Raw genomic sequence first — 18,518 nt, forward strand, 5'->3', positions numbered from 1 at the left:
AATTGAATGTCATATTGCATTGTCTTCATGTCTTGACCCACGCACCAACTACGAACAGTATCTGTCAGTTAGAATTGCCTGAAATTTCGCTCGGTCGTTTCGATCTAGACAGACTAAAGACTGACGACAAACTGACGACAGACAGAGGAAGTGAGTGAAATAAAAGCTTGTAATAAAAATCTGTAAATACAGTTCACAAGACAGATCGCTATTACTTAAATTCGTTGTCTCCCCTTTAGTTCTTAAATTTAGTAAATTTTAAGTTATTTTTTTAATGACTAATTTAATATCTAATTAAATTCGATTATTTTTATATGGAAAGTTTGTAAATAAAATTGATGCACCAGAAGCTGGTTAAATTTGAGAGAAAACAATTCCGACAACATTTTGACCAATGTAAGAGCATATAGTATCAAACTGCATGGCGCATTTCAAAGAAAATTCCGTATTTTAAATAGAATTCCTCAGTTCAAACCTCATATCGTACCCTACATTTTCCTCTTACATACAATCAACTAAAGTTTAAACAAATACAAATTCAATTTTTAAAGAATATTTTTATTTAAAACATAAAAAAATAAGGAAGTGTACATGAAAGACAATCAAATTACAAAACATATTTTAAATTAATTAAAGTCACGAAGCTGGTGTTTAATTAAACTGTGACGTCAGACGCGGTGCCCGTAGGACAGATGGGGCAGCATTGACCAGGAGGTGTGTAGTAGTTTTCACAGTTTGGTCTGGCACAGTCCCTCACGGCACACGCCAGTTTCCCGCCCACGTCACAACGGCAGAAGGTGCAGGGGTCGGGGTTCCATTGTTGTCCTACCTGAAATACCAGAGTTGGTGTAAATCAGGTGTTTAGGGAGAGTTTCTAGTTGACCAGGTGTGTTGGGTTATGTCTAGTTGGCCAGGTGTATTGGGTTATGTCTAGTTGACCAGGTGTGTTGGGTTATGTCTAGTTGGCCAGGTGTGTTAGGTTATGTCTAGTTGGCCAGGTGTGTTGGGTTATGTCTAGTTGGCCAGGTGTGTTGGGTTATGTCTAGTTGGCCAGGTGTGTTGGGTTATGTCTAGTTGGCCAGGTGTGTTGGGTTATGTCTAGTTGGCCAGGTGTGTTGGGTTATGTCTAGTTGGCCAGGTGTGTTGGGTTATGTCTAGTTGGCCAGGTGTGTTCAAATACAAAAATGTTTTGGTTAGGGTTCAGGGATAGTGTCAGCTTCAGGTTTTTAGATCTTGATAGCAAAAGTACCGGAAGTAGCGCTAATATAAGGGATAAAACTGAGGTCACAGTAACGCAGCGACACGAGCCAAAAATAGCTAGGATATGACCTATTTAAGTTACAAAGATGAACGTATGTGGGTCAGTTTGTAAACGTCACAACACTAGGATCCTACAGTTAAAGTCACACACTGAATGCAGTCATATAGATGTGCAGTCATGTAGATCAGGGGTCTCCAAACTACGGCCCGCGGGCCAGATGCGGCCCGCGAGGTCCTCTCATCCGGCCCGCGTAGATATTTTTGTCCACGGAAAATCGCGTTTGTTGGTGATGACTGAGGAACTTTGACCAGAAAAATTAAAGACATGCCAGAAAGAAACTGGCCCTCGAACTGAAATTTGATAGTTAATGCGGCCCTCGGACTGAAAAGTTTGGAGACCCCTGATGTAGATGTACAGTCATGTAGATGTACAGTCATGTAGATGTGCAGTCCTGTAAATGTTCATTAATGTGTTTTATGAAATCATGTAGATGTTCAGTCATGTAGATGTTCAGTCTAGTAGATGTTCAGTCTTGTAGATGTGAAGTCATGTGGATGTGAAATCAAGTAGATGTTCAGTCATGTAGATGTTCAGTCATGTAGATGTTCAGTCATGTAGATGTTCAGTCATGTAGATGTTCAGTCATTTAGATGTTCAGTCATGTAGATGTTCAGTCATGTAGATGCACAGTCAATTACAAGGACAGTGATATAGATTTACAGTCATGTACATATGCAGTCAAATAGATGTTCAGTCATGTAGATGTTCAATCATGTAGATGTTCAGTCATGTAGATGTTCAATCATGTTCAGGGGTCTCCAAACTTTTCAGCCCGAGGGCCGCATTAACAAACAAATGTCAGTTCGGGGGCCAGATTCTTCCAGGCATATCTTTGATTTTTCTGGGTAAAGTTCCTCAGCCATCACCAACAAACGTTTTTTTCCGTAGACAAAAAAATCTCCGCGGGCCGGATGAGAGGACCTCGCGGGCCGCATCCGGCCTGCGGGCCGTAGTTTGGAGACCCCTGATGTAGATGTTCAGTCATGTAGATGTTCAGTCATGTAGATGTTCAGTCATGTAGCTGTACAGTCATGTAGCTGTACAGTCATGTAGATGTGCCATGATAGAGCAGTACTCACGCGGTACCTCCTGCCACCATAGAAGCACCATGTCACCACCCTCTTGGGCTCAGGGCTGTGGATGTCGTCAGCTACCACAACTTGTACTGTCACCACAACCAACACAGACACCAACACAATCCAAGACATTTGAATGAATTTAAACAGTACACGACTTGTCTCCCTTGTATAAAACAACAGTGAATCATGTGAAAAGAGAGACAACTCTTTATATAGCTACAGAGTTAACGGACCTTGTCTGGAGAAAACAATTATGATAAATACGCGTCATCGTGACGTCATACAGGTAGATTCTTCACTTGGTGATAATATCTTGTTTTTTATTTTAACCAATCAAATCAAAACTTGTGACATGTGAACAAGGATAGCCTATTGGCTGAAAATGTTTTTACATCAGATATGTGGTGTTTAGACAAAGTGTTTTTCCCCCTGTAGCTGTAATCTTAACAAATCATTTTTATAAAAACCAACAGGAATAATTATGCTATGTTTTATTTTTAAAAATAATACAAAACTACAATAGGTAATTTAATGTATCTAAAGCAACGATTCCACATGTTTGTAAACAATGTATGTAATTCTAAGGAAGAGTTGTTGTTGCTATGTAAGCAACAATAAGTCTAAACATTTGTCTAAAACATAAGTCTAAACAACTTGTGATCGATCACAATACTGGTAATAATACATTGACCAGTCCATAAATATACCTACCTTATATGGAGTATGTACCTAAACCGAAATGTGCATTTACCTGTTCATGTATATGATATAGGTCACACCTCAAGTAAATAGCAAGCGGTCAATGTAAAGCTGACCGACATGATTGTGTAAACTCATTTCAAAGACAGAGCAATGGTAAAATAGTCAGACACATGAGAAAACAAACAATGAACATGGGAACGTATCTCAAGGAACTGGTAATGACATAACTCTATTGTAACAAACCATTAGACAGTATGTTGTACAGTTTCTCTAAAAAATCTATGAACAACTACAAAAATCATTGACAGATTTTCATGTATTTCGATAGTTAGAGTAACATGAAAATTTACGTCATCAATATTTGGGTTCATCTGTGTACATGGTGAGTAACTACGACGAGGAATTGTTAAAGTAACAGTTAGGTAAGTTCTGAGCTCAAAATACTTTTGTTGATCTGTATTTTTACCCACAGGATGTTGTACATGACCAAAAAGTTTTTTGTTTGATTTTTGTATATCTATCTTCGTTACATCAATATTCCAAAGTTACTGTATACACTACAACAGATAGAATGTAGATCTAGACTAGATCTAGATCTAGCTCTATATACTAACATGGGAAAATAAAATAAAAAATAAAAACAGTATTGTGCTAGGTATAAAAAAAAAGAAAATTATAATACTAATTAAAAGTTCCGAAAGGGTTAAAGGTCCCTCCCCATTTCTAACTATAACAGAGGCTAGTGGGTGGGGGAGGGGGGAGTAAAGCTCTGACCACACAACGCCTGTATTTAACTGTGATTTTACACGGCAGGACGACCACATGTGGTTGTGTTACAGGTAGACAACAGAACGACCACATGTGGTTGTGTTACAGGTAGACAACAGAATGACCACATATGGTTGTGTTGCAGGTAGACAACAGAACGACCACATGTGGTTGTGTAACAGGTAAACAACAGAATGACCACATGTGGTTGTGTTACAGGTAGACAACAGAATGCCCACATGTGGTTGTGTTACAGGTAAACAACAGAATGACCACATGTGGTTGTGTTGCAGGTAGACAACAGAATGACCACATGTGGTTGTGTTACAGGTAGACAACAGAATGACCACATGTGGTTGTGTTACAGGTAGACAACAGAATGACCACATATGGTTGTGTTGCAGGTAGACAACAGAACGACCACATGTGGTTGTGTAACAGGTAAACAACAGAATGACCACATGTGGTTGTGTTGCAGGTAGACAACAGAATGACCACATGTGGTTGTGTTACAGGTAGACAACAGAATGCCCACATGTGGTTGTGTTACAGGTAAACAACAGAATGACCACATGTGGTTGTGTTGCAGGTAGACAACAGAATGACCACATGTGGTTGTGTTACAGGTAGACAACAGAATGACCACATGTGGTTGTGTTACAGGTAGACAACAGAATGACCACATGTGGTTGTGTTACAGGTAGACAACAGAATGACCACATGTGGTTGTGTTACAGGTAGACAACAGAATGACCATATGTGGTTGTGTTACAGGTAGACAACAGAATGACCACTTTTTGTTTTGACAGTCACGGATAGAGTGTCATATTTTTGTCAACAACCATCACATTAATTTTCTGTGACCTTGACATGTGTGGCCGGCTCTCGACTGACATAGAAGATAATATTTACATTCATTAATTAAAATTCTAAAACAATAGCAGTAAGCCAGTAGCAGAAATACACCTTCCAATCGTGTACTAGAGCTTTGTCGTGGCTCGGCAGCTTGTTTACCCTAGCATAACCCCCCCCCTTCCAGAGCTATACCGGCGGGAGTGTAAACTCCTGGCATGACCCCCAGAGCTAAATCAGCGGGAGTGTAAACTACATGACCCCCAGAGCTATAACAGTGAGAGTGTAAACTCCTGGCATGACCCCCAGAGCTAAATCAGCGGGAGTGTAAACTACATGACCCCCAGAGCTATAACAGTGAGAGTGTAAACTCCTGGCATGACCCCCAGAGCTATACCAGTGGGAGTGTAAAAAAACTCCTAGTAGGTTCAACCAAGCTGGGAAGTTCTGCGCGGGTAGGGATCAGACCAAAGCGAACACCCTGGTCCTCCAGGTTGGGGGTTGAAACATAAGGCTAGCAACCTTATCTCGTAAAAAACCGGCTACAGAAACTGCAACCTGGAGAAGAACATTAAAAGAAGAGACAAGGGCTGTCGGATTTACGTGGACGCAAAAAAAAAGAGAGAACTGATCCCAACCCGTGTCTGGTAGAGAGGTGTGGCTGTAGCCCGTTTCTGCCCAGGGGTCAGGAAGGAACAAGAATAAAACGCGCTGTCACTACCATAAATAAACCTTGGTACATAAAAACATTCTTCAAGTGAACGAGTGGCCTACATACACTAAGCCGGAAAAGTTAGGTGAACATATTGAAATGGAAACGCTGCATGTCATGAATTATAGAGCAAAAGCTGTGTGTTTATGTGTTTTAGTTAAGGTAATTTTAGTAAAATATTTCACCATGTTCATGCTGATAGTAATCTAAACATGCAGCATAACATTATATGAAATTTGGGCAAATGTAGATTTGTTAAAATGTGTTCCTTTTTCCTCTGTTGTAGCAAAGATGTTAAATGGGTTAAAATTTGAAAAACTACCAAGTTTAGTGATAAAATTATGTTTTATGTACAACTAGGCATGCTGCCCAGCTTCGCTTAGGCTTTCGAAAACATTGAGAATTTGAATGCTTAATTAATTCGCCCGAAGGTCGGTCTACGACCTCAAGAGTTATGAAGAGGTTCCTCCGTGGACATTTTTTTTCGACTTATAGCTCATATAAGGTACCGGTCAGTCGAGGTCAGTTTTGACCCCACATCGTAGACTTTTCGGCCAACCGGCCCCCGTGTTCTGTCGCATCAAGGCAAGATCATGCCAAATTTGAAGCGCCTGCGGCGCCGGGAAGTGCCCTATCGGACACCCGACAATCTAGATCTAGATCTAGATTTCTAAAAGAATTTTTTTTTTAAGTTTAGCCCGAGCATAATAAAAAATAATACATTAACCAAGTTGACTTGCTGTGTCTCGAACCCGCACCACCTGCGTGGTTTAATGTACACTAACATCTCCGCTATTTAGGCACCTTATAAAATACGGCGAATGAAACACGTATTTTAAAATCTTAACTTACGCGAATATGCCTATTCTTTCAAATTAATTTTTTATCCCAAATTAGCCAGTTCCAAACAAAGATTTTGTATAAAATAAATAAGTCTTGAAATAGTTTAGTCCTAATATAGAAATTTATTTTTGGAATTGATTTTTAGAGAAGTTAGAGTCTAAATCTAATCTAGATCTTAGCGTCTACGTCTAGATCTAGTTATTGCGTAGATTTAGATTTAGATTTAGTCTAGATCTAGAATCTCTAGATCTAGAATCCAAATACATAAAATAAATTTTATGAGTTTAGGCCGGAAAAATTGTATTGTATACATTTCATAGTGTACGTAGATCTAAATCAAATTTGAATGAAATAGTTCATTTCTTTACATTCTAAACACGGCAGATGACGTCATTAGTTAATGTATAAGCAATAGTGACGTCACAGAATTATGCGTTCTTTTTCACATGTATTAATGCTTTTCCGGTTGCATAAGTAATACTGTTTCTCTACATTCGAATACGCCTTTATTTTTTATTTTTCTTTAAATAAAATTGTGGTTATACATTTAAAACATCTAACATATTATTTTCAACAAAAGTCCGTAAAAAGTTCTCGATATATCGCTGCCGATTCTGACGTGATGTCCGGCGAAAATTTTTTGCGGACAGACAGAGAGAGAGAGAGAGAGAGAGAGATGTGCGAACGTGGGGATTTATATATTAGGATTATTCAAATAAGGCTGTACTAGTTAAAATAATAAAATATGACTGTATTGATATTGTGTACCTGACGGGGAAACTCTGTCATCTTACAGCCCGCCATGTCTCTGTTGGTTCTATGTCTACTCGTCTCCTCCGTCATGTCATGCTCACAGTTCACGAGGTATCTTCGGCCAGGTGAGTGTTGGGTAGATAGCTAGAGGGTACTGTCATACGGCAAGTCGTTGTATGTGTGTGTGGATGAGTGTAAGAGTGAGTGTGTGAGTGAGTGAGCGAGCGAGCGAGCGAGTGAGTGAGTGAGTGAGTGAGTGAGTGAGTGAGTGAGCGAGCGAGTGAGTGAGTGAGTGAGCGAGCGAGTGAGTGAGTGAGTGAGTGAGCGAGCGAGTGAGTGAGTGAGTTGCCATCCTCTCGCCTACCCCCTAGCTATCTAAGCCAGATTTAAGACAGCCTGTCTTGCCATCCCATTCCCCCCAGCTACGTGTCATTACCAGAACCAAGAGATCTCTGAGGGTTCAGTTACGTACGACGAGGTCGACCGTTGCGCCATCTACATGTGCAGTGGAGGACGGACTCACCTAGTCCACGGGATAAGTAAACACATTATTAAGTCTTCTAGCTCTAGGGGTCGGCTCTCTCTGCCACGTCAGGGGTCGACTCTCTCTGTCACGTCAGGGGTCGACACTCTCTGTCACGTCAGGGTCGACTCTCTCTCACGTCAGACGTCGACACTCTGTCACGTCAGGGGTCGACTCTCTCTCTCTGTCACGTCAGGGGTCGGCTCTCTCTCTGTCACGTCAGGGGTCGAATCTCTGTCACATCAGGGGTCAATACCTCGGTTACGTCAGGGATCTAAATTTTTGGTTGGTCGAACCTCTCTCTTTCTCTCTCTCTCTCTCTCTCTCTCCCTCTCTCTCTCTCTCTCTATACATATATATATATACATATATATCGATTGATTGTGTGTATTATATAATTATTATGATGCATTTTCATCTTTTCCCCTCCTCCTGTATAGAATGCATGGATTATCGAGGCAAATGCATGCCGATTTTGTCACACTTTGATCGCTACAAGAACGGCAGACGACAGCAGTGCTACTGTATAGTACATCACAGGAAGAAGAGAAATATGTACGTTAACTATATGAGCTGTTACCAGTGGTGACACATGCTGCTAGTGGTGACACATACTGCCATTTATGACATCACCTGCTACTAATGGTGTGATTACCAGCTATCAGTTGTGACACATGCTGCTAGTGGTGACACCTACGACCAATGGTGACACATGCTTCCCGTGGTGACTCGTGCTACGCGTGGTGACACCTGCTATCAGTGGTGACACTTGCAACCAGTGGTTATAACTGTTACCAGTGGTGACACATGGTAATGGTGAGTTTACCAGCTACCAGTGATGTCGCTAAATAATCAATCAACTACAATAAATTAATGTTTTTAAACCCATTTGTTCTGTTGTTATCAAAGTTTTAACGAGCTAATTTCTCACAAGCAAGTATCAAACACTATGCTACTTGAAGATGTCAATTATTTCATGTTTTGACGTCATCAGTTTTTGTGTATTTGTATCATGGTTCAACCATTCTACACAAAACAACAAGACTAATGGCTGAAGTCATTGGGCCTAAAATGACAATTCAATCAAATTCAGCATTGTTTCAAAAAGCTCTGAACGTAAGAATAAGATACACGTATAATAAAATTAAGTTCAATTTGGAGTATCAAGTTTCAAGCAGACATTCAAATGATAACAGCAATAATAGTAATAATAATAGTAATAATAATAATTATTATTATCATAATAATAAAAATAATAATAATGATAAAAATGATAATAATAAAAATGATAATAATAATAAAAAAAAAATAATATTAATAATCCGTACTATTACTAATTATTATTATTATTATTTTCATATTATAAATATAGTTATAACAGTAAAGTGATAATAAACATGTATACTGTTATCTTGTAAAGTATGTAATATGATAATGATAGGGTTAGCTCCGTGAATTTGAAAGACCGCCTGCATCACTGTAAACACGGAAGATCAACGCTACATTAGGGAAGACCTAAACTTTGAAGGGTTAGGCTCCAGAAATTTATGAAAAAAAGATCAACGCTACATTACGGTGGACCTAAACTTTGAAGGGTTAGGCTCCAGAAATTTATGAAAAAAAAAGATCAACGCTACATTACGGTGGACCTAAACTTTGAAAGGTTAGGCTCCAGAAATATACGGAAAAAAAGATAAACGCTACATTAGGGTGGACCTAAACTTTGAAAGGTTAGGCTCCAGAAATATACGGAAAAAAAGATAAACGCTACATTAGGGTGGACCTAAACTTTGAAAGGTTAGGCTCCAGAAATATACGGAAAAAAAGATAAACGCTACATTAGGGTGGACCTAAACTTTGAAAGGTTAGGCTCCAGAAATTTATGAAAAAAAACTACCTGATTGATTAGCCATTTAAAAAAAAATTATATTTTCATACGTTTTCCTCGGCAATGACGGCCATCTTGAAAAAAAAAAGGTTTTGTAAAAGAAAACACACTGATGAAATACCGTTATATTTTATTGGTAAATATAATGGTATTTCACAATACGTAATTATGAAAATTTAAAAAAAAAATTGTAGGTTTTTTTTTACATAACCTGGCAGCTGATTTTATAAGTGTTTGTAGTTGCAGGATCAAGGACTATATGACCAATATATAGGACAGTTTTTAAACCTTGGGACATACATGAAAATATATTTAAAAAAAATACTTGCTTTAAAAAAAAAATAACCAGAGATTTTGTTCTTCCTCCTTTATTAGTCGTGGATGCTGCTCGGATTTTTACTCTTAGGATATCTCTTAGACGAGACAGAGACTTGCTTATCTTTGAGGGGTGCTCAGTTCTTTTCTCGTGAGTTTTTCACTTCAGTTGTGTGTTCATATAATTTATTCAAGGCAACCTTCTTCTGGGTTAAGTAGTTTTTTTTTTATAAATGCGTGTCAACTAAATTAAGTTTTAAGTAACACGCACCTTAATTTTTTTTTTACTGCTATAAGATATGCTAGAAATAACCTACGGCTCGCTGATAATTTTGTTTATATTTACAAATTCCATTATCATATTAAAACCAGCTGCACTTTTTCATTCAAAATGCGGTTCTTCTTCCTAAGTTTGTTGACACTTGCATTGTTTTATGTCTATTGCACATTGTGGATTCATTAAGGTTCAGTCTCATCCATGGTACTATCCCCTGAGGTATCTTTCAGACATGTTACTCCCGGGGGAGGAAACCTAACGCGACAACCATCTTGCCCTTTGTGTCCACAGCCACCTGTATGTTTGAAGGTGAAGGTTACGAGGAAGGTGACGTCATGCAGAAGTTCGCCAAGGTCAACGGGCAACAGATTTGCCTGATGTACACCTGCTTTAGGGGCGCTGCATTGTCTGTTCAAGGCCCAGGTCAGTTCTATGAGGCAACTTTTGTTAACTGTCTGTTGCTAGTGGGCGCATGAAGGGACATTCCTTCAAAAACAACAACTTGGGGCATCCGCTATACTTTTAAAATTCGTTTTAGGTATACTTGTATTAGGGTAACTATACTACTGAACCCCATATTTTATATATATTTGACCAAATGCCAGTTATACTACCATTTTCCATGTTTTGACTATATTTAACCAAGGGCTAACTATACCACCAAACCACATATTCGACCAAGTGATATCTATACTACCAAACCCCATATTTGATTTAGTGCTAACTATATCACCAAATCCCATATTTGACCAAGTGCTAACTATACTACCAAACCCCATATTTGATTTAGTGCTAACTATACTACCAAACCCCTATTTGACCAAGTGCTAACTATGCCACCCAACCCCTATTTGACCAAGTGCTAACTATGCCACCAAACCCCTATTTGACCAAGTGCTAACTATACCACCAAACCCCCATTTGACCAAGTGCTAACTATGCCACTTAGCCCCATGTTGACCATGCTTGACTAACCATTATTGCCCTATCTCCACAGAGTGTAAGGACTACAAAGGTGTGTGCCAGGAAGAAAAGACACTGTACAAGCACTACAAGGGGAGCCAACGACTTGAGTGTTTCTGTTTGGTAGAGCTCAATACAGAGACCAATAGTTTTGTCAATAACATTGTTTGCTACCCGTATAATTACTAGCTTGTGGGGTGCTGAAAAATTGTGGGTGCTTTGTAAGCACTAGATGTTTGTGGGCACTAGATGTTTGTGGGCGCTAGATGTTTGTGGGCACTAGATGTTTGTGGGCGCTAGATGTTTGTGGGCACTAGATGTTTGTGGGCGCTAGATGTTTGTGGGCATAGATGTTTGTGGGCACTAGATGTTTGTGGGCACTAGATGTTTGTGGGCACTAGATGTTTGTGGGCACTAGATGTTTGTGGGCACTAGATGTTTGTGGGCACTAGATGTTTGTGGGCGCTAGATGTTTGTGGGCGCTAGATGTTTGTGGGCATAGATGTTTGTGGGCACTAGATGTTTGTGGGCATAGATGTTTGTGGGCACTAGATGTTTGTGGGCACTAGATGTTTGTGGGCACTAGATGTTTGTGGGCGCTAGATGTTTGTGGGCACTAGATGTTTGTGGGCGCTAGATGTTTGTGGGCGCTAGATGTTTGTGGGCATAGATGTTTGTGGGCACTAGATGTTTGTGGGCACTAGATGTTTGTGGGCGCTAGATGTTTGTGGGCGCTAGATGTTTGTGGGCATAGATGTTTGTGGGCACTAGATGTTTGTGGGCATAGATGTTTGTGGGCACTAGATGTTTGTGGGCACTAGATGTTTGTGGGCGCTAGATGTTTGTGGGCGCTAGATGTTTGTGGGCATAGATGTTTGTGGGCACTAGATGTTTGTGGGCATAGATGTTTGTGGGCACTAGATGTTTGTGGGCACTAGATGTTTGTGGGCACTAGATGTTTGTGGGCGCTAGATGTTTGTGGGCACTAGATGTTTGTGGGCGCTAGATGTTTGTGGGCGCTAGATGTTTGTGGGCATAGATGTTTGTGGGCACTAGATGTTTGTGGGCACTAGATGTTTGTGGGCGCTAGATGTTTGTGGGCGCTAGATGTTTGTGGGCATAGATGTTTGTGGGCACTAGATGTTTGTGGGCATAGATGTTTGTGGGCACTAGATGTTTGTGGGCACTAGATGTTTGTGGGCACTAGATGTTTGTGGGCGCTAGATGTTTGTGGGCGCTAGATGTTTGTGGGCGCTAGATGTTTGTGGGCGCTAGATGTTTGTGGGCACTAGATGTTTGTGGGCACTAGATGTTTGTGGGCGCTAGATGTTTGTGGGCGCTAGATGTTTGTGGGCGCTAGATGTTTGTGGGCACTAGATGTTTGTGGGCACTAGATGTTTGTGGGCACTAGATGTTTGTGGGCACTAGATGTTTGTGGGCACTAGATGTTTGTGGGCACTAGATGTCTATGGGCACTAGATGTTTGTGGGCACTAGATGTTTGTGGGCACTAGATGTTTGTGGGCACTAGATGTTTGTGGGCACTAGATGTTTGTGGGCACTAGATGTTTGTGGGCACTAGATGTTTGTGGGCACTAGATGTTTGTGGGCACTAGATGTTTGTGGGCACTAGATGTCTGTGGGCACTAGATGTCTGTGGGCACTAGATGTTTGTGGGCACTAGATGTTTGTGGGCACTAGATGTTTGTGGGCACTAGATGTTTGTGGGCACTAGATGTTTGTGGGCACTAGATGTTTGTGGGCACTAGATGTCTGTGGGCACTAGATGTGAGTACTAGATGGGGGTAGCTCCTTGTGGGTAGTAAATCTATGGGAACAACGTGATTCGTGGCTGTTGATTTGTCGTGTAAGCTAGAACTACGAGGTAACCCGATATCTGTTGGTGCTTTAACTAAGTGTGTGTATTAGTTTTTTGTGCGTAATAAAAACGGGAGTACCTGAACTCGTGTGTGCTACATCTCTGTTGGTACCACATCTTATGGTTTGTGTGCTACATCTTTGTATGTACCACACCTTACTTGGTGGCTGCAAGAATCAGTTCAATCTATTTATATTAAAACTTTAAACACAACAATAATGGTTACATGTATAATTTTATGTATCAAACTTGTTCTTTCTGAAACAATGGTCAGTGTTATCTGTCCCATCGTAACTCTGACATTAAGGTCTAAGATATACCTCGCTAGGATATACCTCGCTAGGATATACCTCGCTAGAATATACCTCGCTAGAATATACCTCGCTAGGATATACCTCGCTAGGATATACCTCGCTAGAATATACCTCGCTAGGATGCACATCGCTAGAATATACCTCGCTAGGATTTACACCTCGCTAGGATGCACCTCGCTAGAATATACCTCGCTAGGATGCACCTCGCTAGGATTTACACCTCGCTAGGATGCACCTCGCTAGAATATACCTCGCTAGGATATACCTCGCTAGAATATACCTCGCTAGGATGCACCTCGCTAGAATATACCTCGCTAGGATTTTCACCTCGCTAGGATGCACCTCGCTAGAATATACCTCGCTAGGATGCACCTCGCTAGGATTTACACCTCGATAGGATGCACCTCGCTAGGATATACCTCGCTAGGATACACCTCGCTAGGATATACCTCGCTGGGATATACCTCGTTCGGGATTACTGTGTTTAAAAAGGGTAACGTTACATTTCTTACCCATTTGTAAATATATACAGCCTTGCTAGGTGGTTTATTTCAAAACATTGACGAAGTTCTCTCGCTTTACAAGGAAGTTTAAAAACAAATAGCGACTGAAGATTTACGTGCCTGTTAAGTCAAAGTTCAATACTGCCTTTTATTTTGTTTTTTTGTTTTTGTTTTTTACGCAACCAATGAAATAAAAGTCCTTTGGCCACACATTTGGGAGATTAGCAGGCCTAATATAAGTGGGGATAATTTTATAAGATAGTACAATGTCTGTAGTTGATTCAATGGCATAGGTGCGAATTGGTCATTGACGAGGAGGCGGTCTATTACAATAAAGATCCTGCAATAGACACAAGCACACATGCGACAACATCGGTAAATCTTAGTACGGCGACTTTCCCTTTCATGTGGTTCTTAACTTCTCGGAGGTAATGAACCCCACCAGTTTCATAAGCGTATTCACCGAACCCTTCTTAATCGTATGAACGTCTGCACCACTGACAAAATCCAATTGTGTTAGTCGGTTGCGTGTTTTGACCTTCGCCAAACCCTTGAGACAAAATCACCGAACCCTCGTAGTTTGATCGAACCCAGGTTAAGAACCAATGCGCTAAACAAAACAGGCACTATACAATATTCACAGACATCAAGAGATGACAACGCCGTATACGAACAGCTAACATGAACAGTTTATTTTTTATGGTAGGTCAGCTTATAAATGACAGATTACATCATTTGACCGTGCGGGATACACACAACATTGGACCTTAACTTAATAACATTTGACCATCACTTTAAACAGTTGGACTGCGTTTAAAACAGTAGACCATTATTTCGTATAGCATTTATATATACGGATCCAGTTTTGGCTGTAGGTCTTCTGTATCTCGCAGTAACATTTGTACCAGGTTTTGGCGATATTTTCTAAGAAAATTTCCCCAAATCTGTAGCAGACACCATTCTCGTCAATACAGCCTGGGACAGAGCATTATATATATATATATATATATATATATATATATATATATATATATATATACACATATATATATATATACATATATATATACATATATCTTATGATTTGGGTGATTATGCATGCGTGCGTGTATGTGCGTGCGTGCGTGTATGTGTGTGCGTGTATGTGTGCGCATGGAGCGTTACCCAACTCACTTCCTTTGATCGGGATTAGCCTCCCTTTGTCGCACCGTAGCACATTGCAGTAGTCGTCAGAGTGGAAGAGGTCGCCGTGGTGCAGGTATTTTTGTAGATAGACGCAGCCAACTGTACACAGATAATATCAGAGTGTACACAGATAAGATCAGAATGTACACACACCCAACTGTACACATATAATATCAGAGTGTACACACCCAACTGTACACATATAATATCACAATGTACACAGAAATTATCAGAATGTACACACACCCAACTGTACACATACAATTAAATGTACACACATCCAACTGTATACATATACAACTTTAATGTACACACACCCAACTGTATACATATACAACTTTAATGTACACACACTCAACTGTACACAGATGACATTAGAATGTACAAAAATCCAGCTACACACAAATAACATCAGAATGTACAGACATTCAAAGGTACACAAATAAAATCAAAATGTACACAGATAACATTAAATGTACACACTTACCTTGACACTAAATATTTTTTCTCGAAATCTACACAGATGCCCTACACATAACATCAAACTATACTGAGAGAATCCAACTGCACACACAAATCACCCAACTGTATACATAAATCATCCAACTGTATACACAAATTATCCAACTGTATACATAAATCATCCAAATATACACAAATAATCCAACTGTAAACACAAATCATCCAACTGTATACACAAATCATCCAACTGTATACACAAATTATCCAACTGTATACATAAATCATCCAAATATACACAAATAATCCAACTGTATACACAAATCACCCAACTATATACACACAAAACACCAACAGCTACAACATACAGAAACCTCTAGTGTGACTACCAACAACTACAACATACAGAAACCTCTACTGTGACTATACCAACAGCTACAACATACAGAGACCTCTAGTGTGACTATAGACACACAAAACACCAACAGCTACAACATACAGAGACCTCTAGTGTGACACACACAAAACACCAACAGCTACAACATACAGAGACCTCTACTGTGACACACACAAAACACCAACAGCTACTACATACAGAAACCTCTAGTGTGACTATACCAACAGCTACAACATACAGAGACCTCTAGTGTGACTATAGACACACAAAACACCAACAGCTACAACATACAGAGACCTCTAGTGTGACACACACAAAACACCAACAGCTACAACATACAGAGACCTCTAGTGTGACACACACAAAACACCAACAGCTACAACATACAGAGACCTCTAGTGTGACTATACACACACAAAACACCAACAGCTACAACATACAGAGACCTCTAGTGTGACACACACAAAACACCAACAGCTACAACATACAGAGACCTCTAGAGTGACACACACAAAACACCAACAGCTACAACATACAGAGACCTCTAGTGTGACACACATAAAACACCAACAGCTACAACATACAGAGACCTCTAGTGTGACTATACACACACAAAACACCAACATCTACAACATACAGAGACCTCTAGTGTGACTGTACCAACAGCTACAACATACAGAGACCTCTAGTGTGACATACACAAAACACCAACAGCTACAACATACAGAGACCTCTAGTGTGACACACACAAAACACCAACAGCTACAACATACAGAGACCTCTAGTGTGACACACACAAAACACCAACAGCTACAACATACAGAGACCTCTAGTGTGACTATACCAACAACTGCAACATACAGAGACCTCTAGTGTGACACACACAAAACACCAACAGCTACAACATACAGAGACCTCTAGGGTGACACATCCAAAACACCAACAGCTACAACAGAGACCTCTAGGGTGACGTACGTGCATTACGGTCAGGATTCCTGCAGGACAAGATGGCGGCAGACTGGCAGACGATGATGACGACAGTTACGTAATACTGAAAGTAGAGATCGATAATTATATCTCATATTAAAACATCAACAATAGTAATACATTTATTCCAAAACACAACCTCTACCTTCCCCCTCCCCCAACAACAAGATAAACCTTGCTTTAAGGAATGTAAATATCACTATTGACATTAACAAATAAACGAGTTAGCTTGAAGCCAGGGTTATGGTTAGGGTAGGGTTAGGGTAGAGGTACTCGGGTTGAGGCATCATGGCAGCGCGGTGCTACAATACGGACGACAGCAACACTTACCGATGTGTTCATCCCAAAAAGCGACAGTTCACAGCTTGTAGCCTAAAACAGAGTGATCGCGGACCACTGACCACAGGACCCCAAGCATGGCCCACAGACCACCGACCCCTCGGATTGCTGGAGTTATGGCAGTTTGAGTTTGGACAATATCTGACAAGGATTTTCCCGACTGGCTAAAAAATTATCAACATGTGCGTGTAAAAGTTGACACCATGATAGTTGACTGTAATGTGTGATTCTCGGCACCGTGTTTAGCACCGGTGCTACACAGTACGCGGGAAACACAAAAACCCAATTAAGAATATGAGCATCAGGTTGTCGAAGAAAATTTACAACCAAGAAGCGTCATCACGGTTTCATTTAAAGTCCACTTGTTCTAAATATTCTCATTCTGGATCAGTACTCATTTGTAAGTAGTCTAATGATGTCTAATAAATTCTTTTATTTTTGTTACATTTAAATTTGTTTTATTTCTATTAGATTTCATTGCTAAGTGAGTATATTACTCAAGCAAAATAAAAGCAAGTTAGATGATTAACATAATGATAATACCGACAGTATGCATGTCACATATTGTCAACAAAATGTTAAAAAAGTGAAAACAAAAATCCATTTACTTTAGCGCTCAACTTTTAAGGACCTAAAGTGTACTAGAGTTAGCATTCGGTGTGCATGATAGTTTGTTTAAAATGTTTCTCTGCTCAGTGGTAATATATATAGATTCAATTTTCAAATGATAAATATAATGTCGTTCAAAATAATAATAAAAAAACACCTTATGATGAAGATACAAAAAATCTACCAGTTGTTTTTTGTTTGATTGCTAACAATGCGTTTACACTTGCGACATGAAAATCATACATGTTTAGAAAAAAACCTCACAAAAGTAAATGTTAGATTATAAAAACATTTTCCCCACCGAACCTGTATACTTACTTGCTCTGTTTTCCCTCTAGATATGTATGTATAGGCCTACATATCGCAAGAGCAAACGAGGTGTAAGAATATTCGGGTTTTTCCATGCTTTTCTATCGGCTCATCAACATGACTGTGTTAACATCCCCCCTCTCCTCAAACACACACTGACTGTGCTATCCCCACCACACACACACCATGACTGTGCCCACACATTTCCCACATACTAAGCAAATGTTACACAAACCATCCCTGCTTGATTTTTTCTTTATTGATCCCAAACAAAAGGTAATCAGCTTAATTAATTACAACTTCACCCAAATTAGTAGCCCATTTCGCGCCGTTGCTAAAGATTTTCTCTCCAGGCCATTTAACGTTCTTTGATTTCAAGAATGATTACACATTTATTCCAAACCGTTCCGTAAAAGTAAGTAAAGGAGAGAAAGTGATACCCAGAGAGCGTAGATGTATCTGTGTACAATATGTGTGTCACTACTTAGTGTGTACATATACATTAGATCGTGTGTTATATGTATTGTGTTGTATTGTGTGTA

At 39.9% G+C, this 18,518-nt stretch overlaps 3 protein-coding genes and 1 long non-coding RNA gene across 4 annotated transcripts; 2 read left to right on the top strand and 2 right to left on the bottom strand.

The window, feature by feature from the left end:
- Nucleotides 1-556: 556 nt before the first annotated feature.
- On the bottom strand, nt 557-2,594 carry LOC131958466 (von Willebrand factor C domain-containing protein 2-like). Its single transcript, XM_059323529.1, has 2 exons — nt 2,401-2,594; nt 557-829 (listed from the first exon to the last, which is right to left on the bottom strand). The coding sequence occupies exons 1-2, from the start codon at nt 2,527-2,529 to the stop codon at nt 656-658; spliced, it is 303 nt and encodes a 100-aa protein (XP_059179512.1). The 5' UTR covers nt 2,530-2,594; the 3' UTR covers nt 557-655.
- A 4,483-nt stretch (nt 2,595-7,077) lies between these two features.
- On the top strand, nt 7,078-8,409 carry LOC131958467 (uncharacterized). The gene is made up of 3 exons (XM_059323530.1): nt 7,078-7,155; nt 7,453-7,569; nt 7,994-8,409. Exons 1-3 carry the CDS (start codon nt 7,080-7,082, stop codon nt 8,140-8,142), a joined length of 342 nt encoding a protein of 113 aa, XP_059179513.1. The 5' UTR covers nt 7,078-7,079; the 3' UTR covers nt 8,143-8,409.
- Nucleotides 8,410-8,593: 184 nt separating this feature from the next.
- Nucleotides 8,594-11,231, top strand: LOC131958425 (uncharacterized). Its single transcript, XM_059323448.1, has 4 exons — nt 8,594-8,669; nt 9,817-9,907; nt 10,325-10,456; nt 11,031-11,231. Exons 1-4 carry the CDS (start codon nt 8,601-8,603, stop codon nt 11,183-11,185), a joined length of 447 nt encoding a protein of 148 aa, XP_059179431.1. The 5' UTR covers nt 8,594-8,600; the 3' UTR covers nt 11,186-11,231.
- Nucleotides 11,232-14,369: 3,138 nt separating this feature from the next.
- On the bottom strand, nt 14,370-17,277 carry LOC131958474 (uncharacterized). Its single transcript, XR_009389239.1, has 4 exons — nt 17,050-17,277; nt 16,708-16,783; nt 14,865-14,975; nt 14,370-14,666 (listed from the first exon to the last, which is right to left on the bottom strand). It is a non-coding gene; the product is annotated as an uncharacterized LOC131958474 (long non-coding RNA).
- Nucleotides 17,278-18,518: the final 1,241 nt, after the last annotated feature.

This window comes from Physella acuta, unplaced genomic scaffold (assembly GCF_028476545.2).
Source record: "Physella acuta isolate Inbredline_101_S28 unplaced genomic scaffold, ASM2847654v3 ptg001328l, whole genome shotgun sequence".
In the NCBI taxonomy this organism is placed as follows: Eukaryota; Metazoa; Mollusca; class Gastropoda; family Physidae; genus Physella; species Physella acuta.

Coding starts and splice junctions, on each gene's coding strand:
- LOC131958467 (XM_059323530.1), top strand. CDS start 7,080: ATGTCTCTGTTGGTTCTATGTCTACTCGTCTCCTCCGTCATGTCATGC. Junction 7,156..7,452: donor CACGAGGTATCTTCGGCCAG/GTGAGTGTTGGG, acceptor CATTCCCCCCAG/CTACGTGTCATTACCAGAAC. Junction 7,570..7,993: donor TCACCTAGTCCACGGGATAA/GTAAACACATTA, acceptor CCTCCTGTATAG/AATGCATGGATTATCGAGGC.
- LOC131958425 (XM_059323448.1), top strand. CDS start 8,601: ATGGCTGAAGTCATTGGGCCTAAAATGACAATTCAATCAAATTCAGCA. Junction 8,670..9,816: donor TGTTTCAAAAAGCTCTGAAC/GTAAGAATAAGA, acceptor CTCCTTTATTAG/TCGTGGATGCTGCTCGGATT. Junction 10,457..11,030: donor ATTGTCTGTTCAAGGCCCAG/GTCAGTTCTATG, acceptor CTATCTCCACAG/AGTGTAAGGACTACAAAGGT.
- LOC131958466 (XM_059323529.1), bottom strand. CDS start 2,529: ATGTCTTGGATTGTGTTGGTGTCTGTGTTGGTTGTGGTGACAGTACAA. Junction 830..2,400: donor ATGGTGGCAGGAGGTACCGC/GTGAGTACTGCT, acceptor CTGGTATTTCAG/GTAGGACAACAATGGAACCC.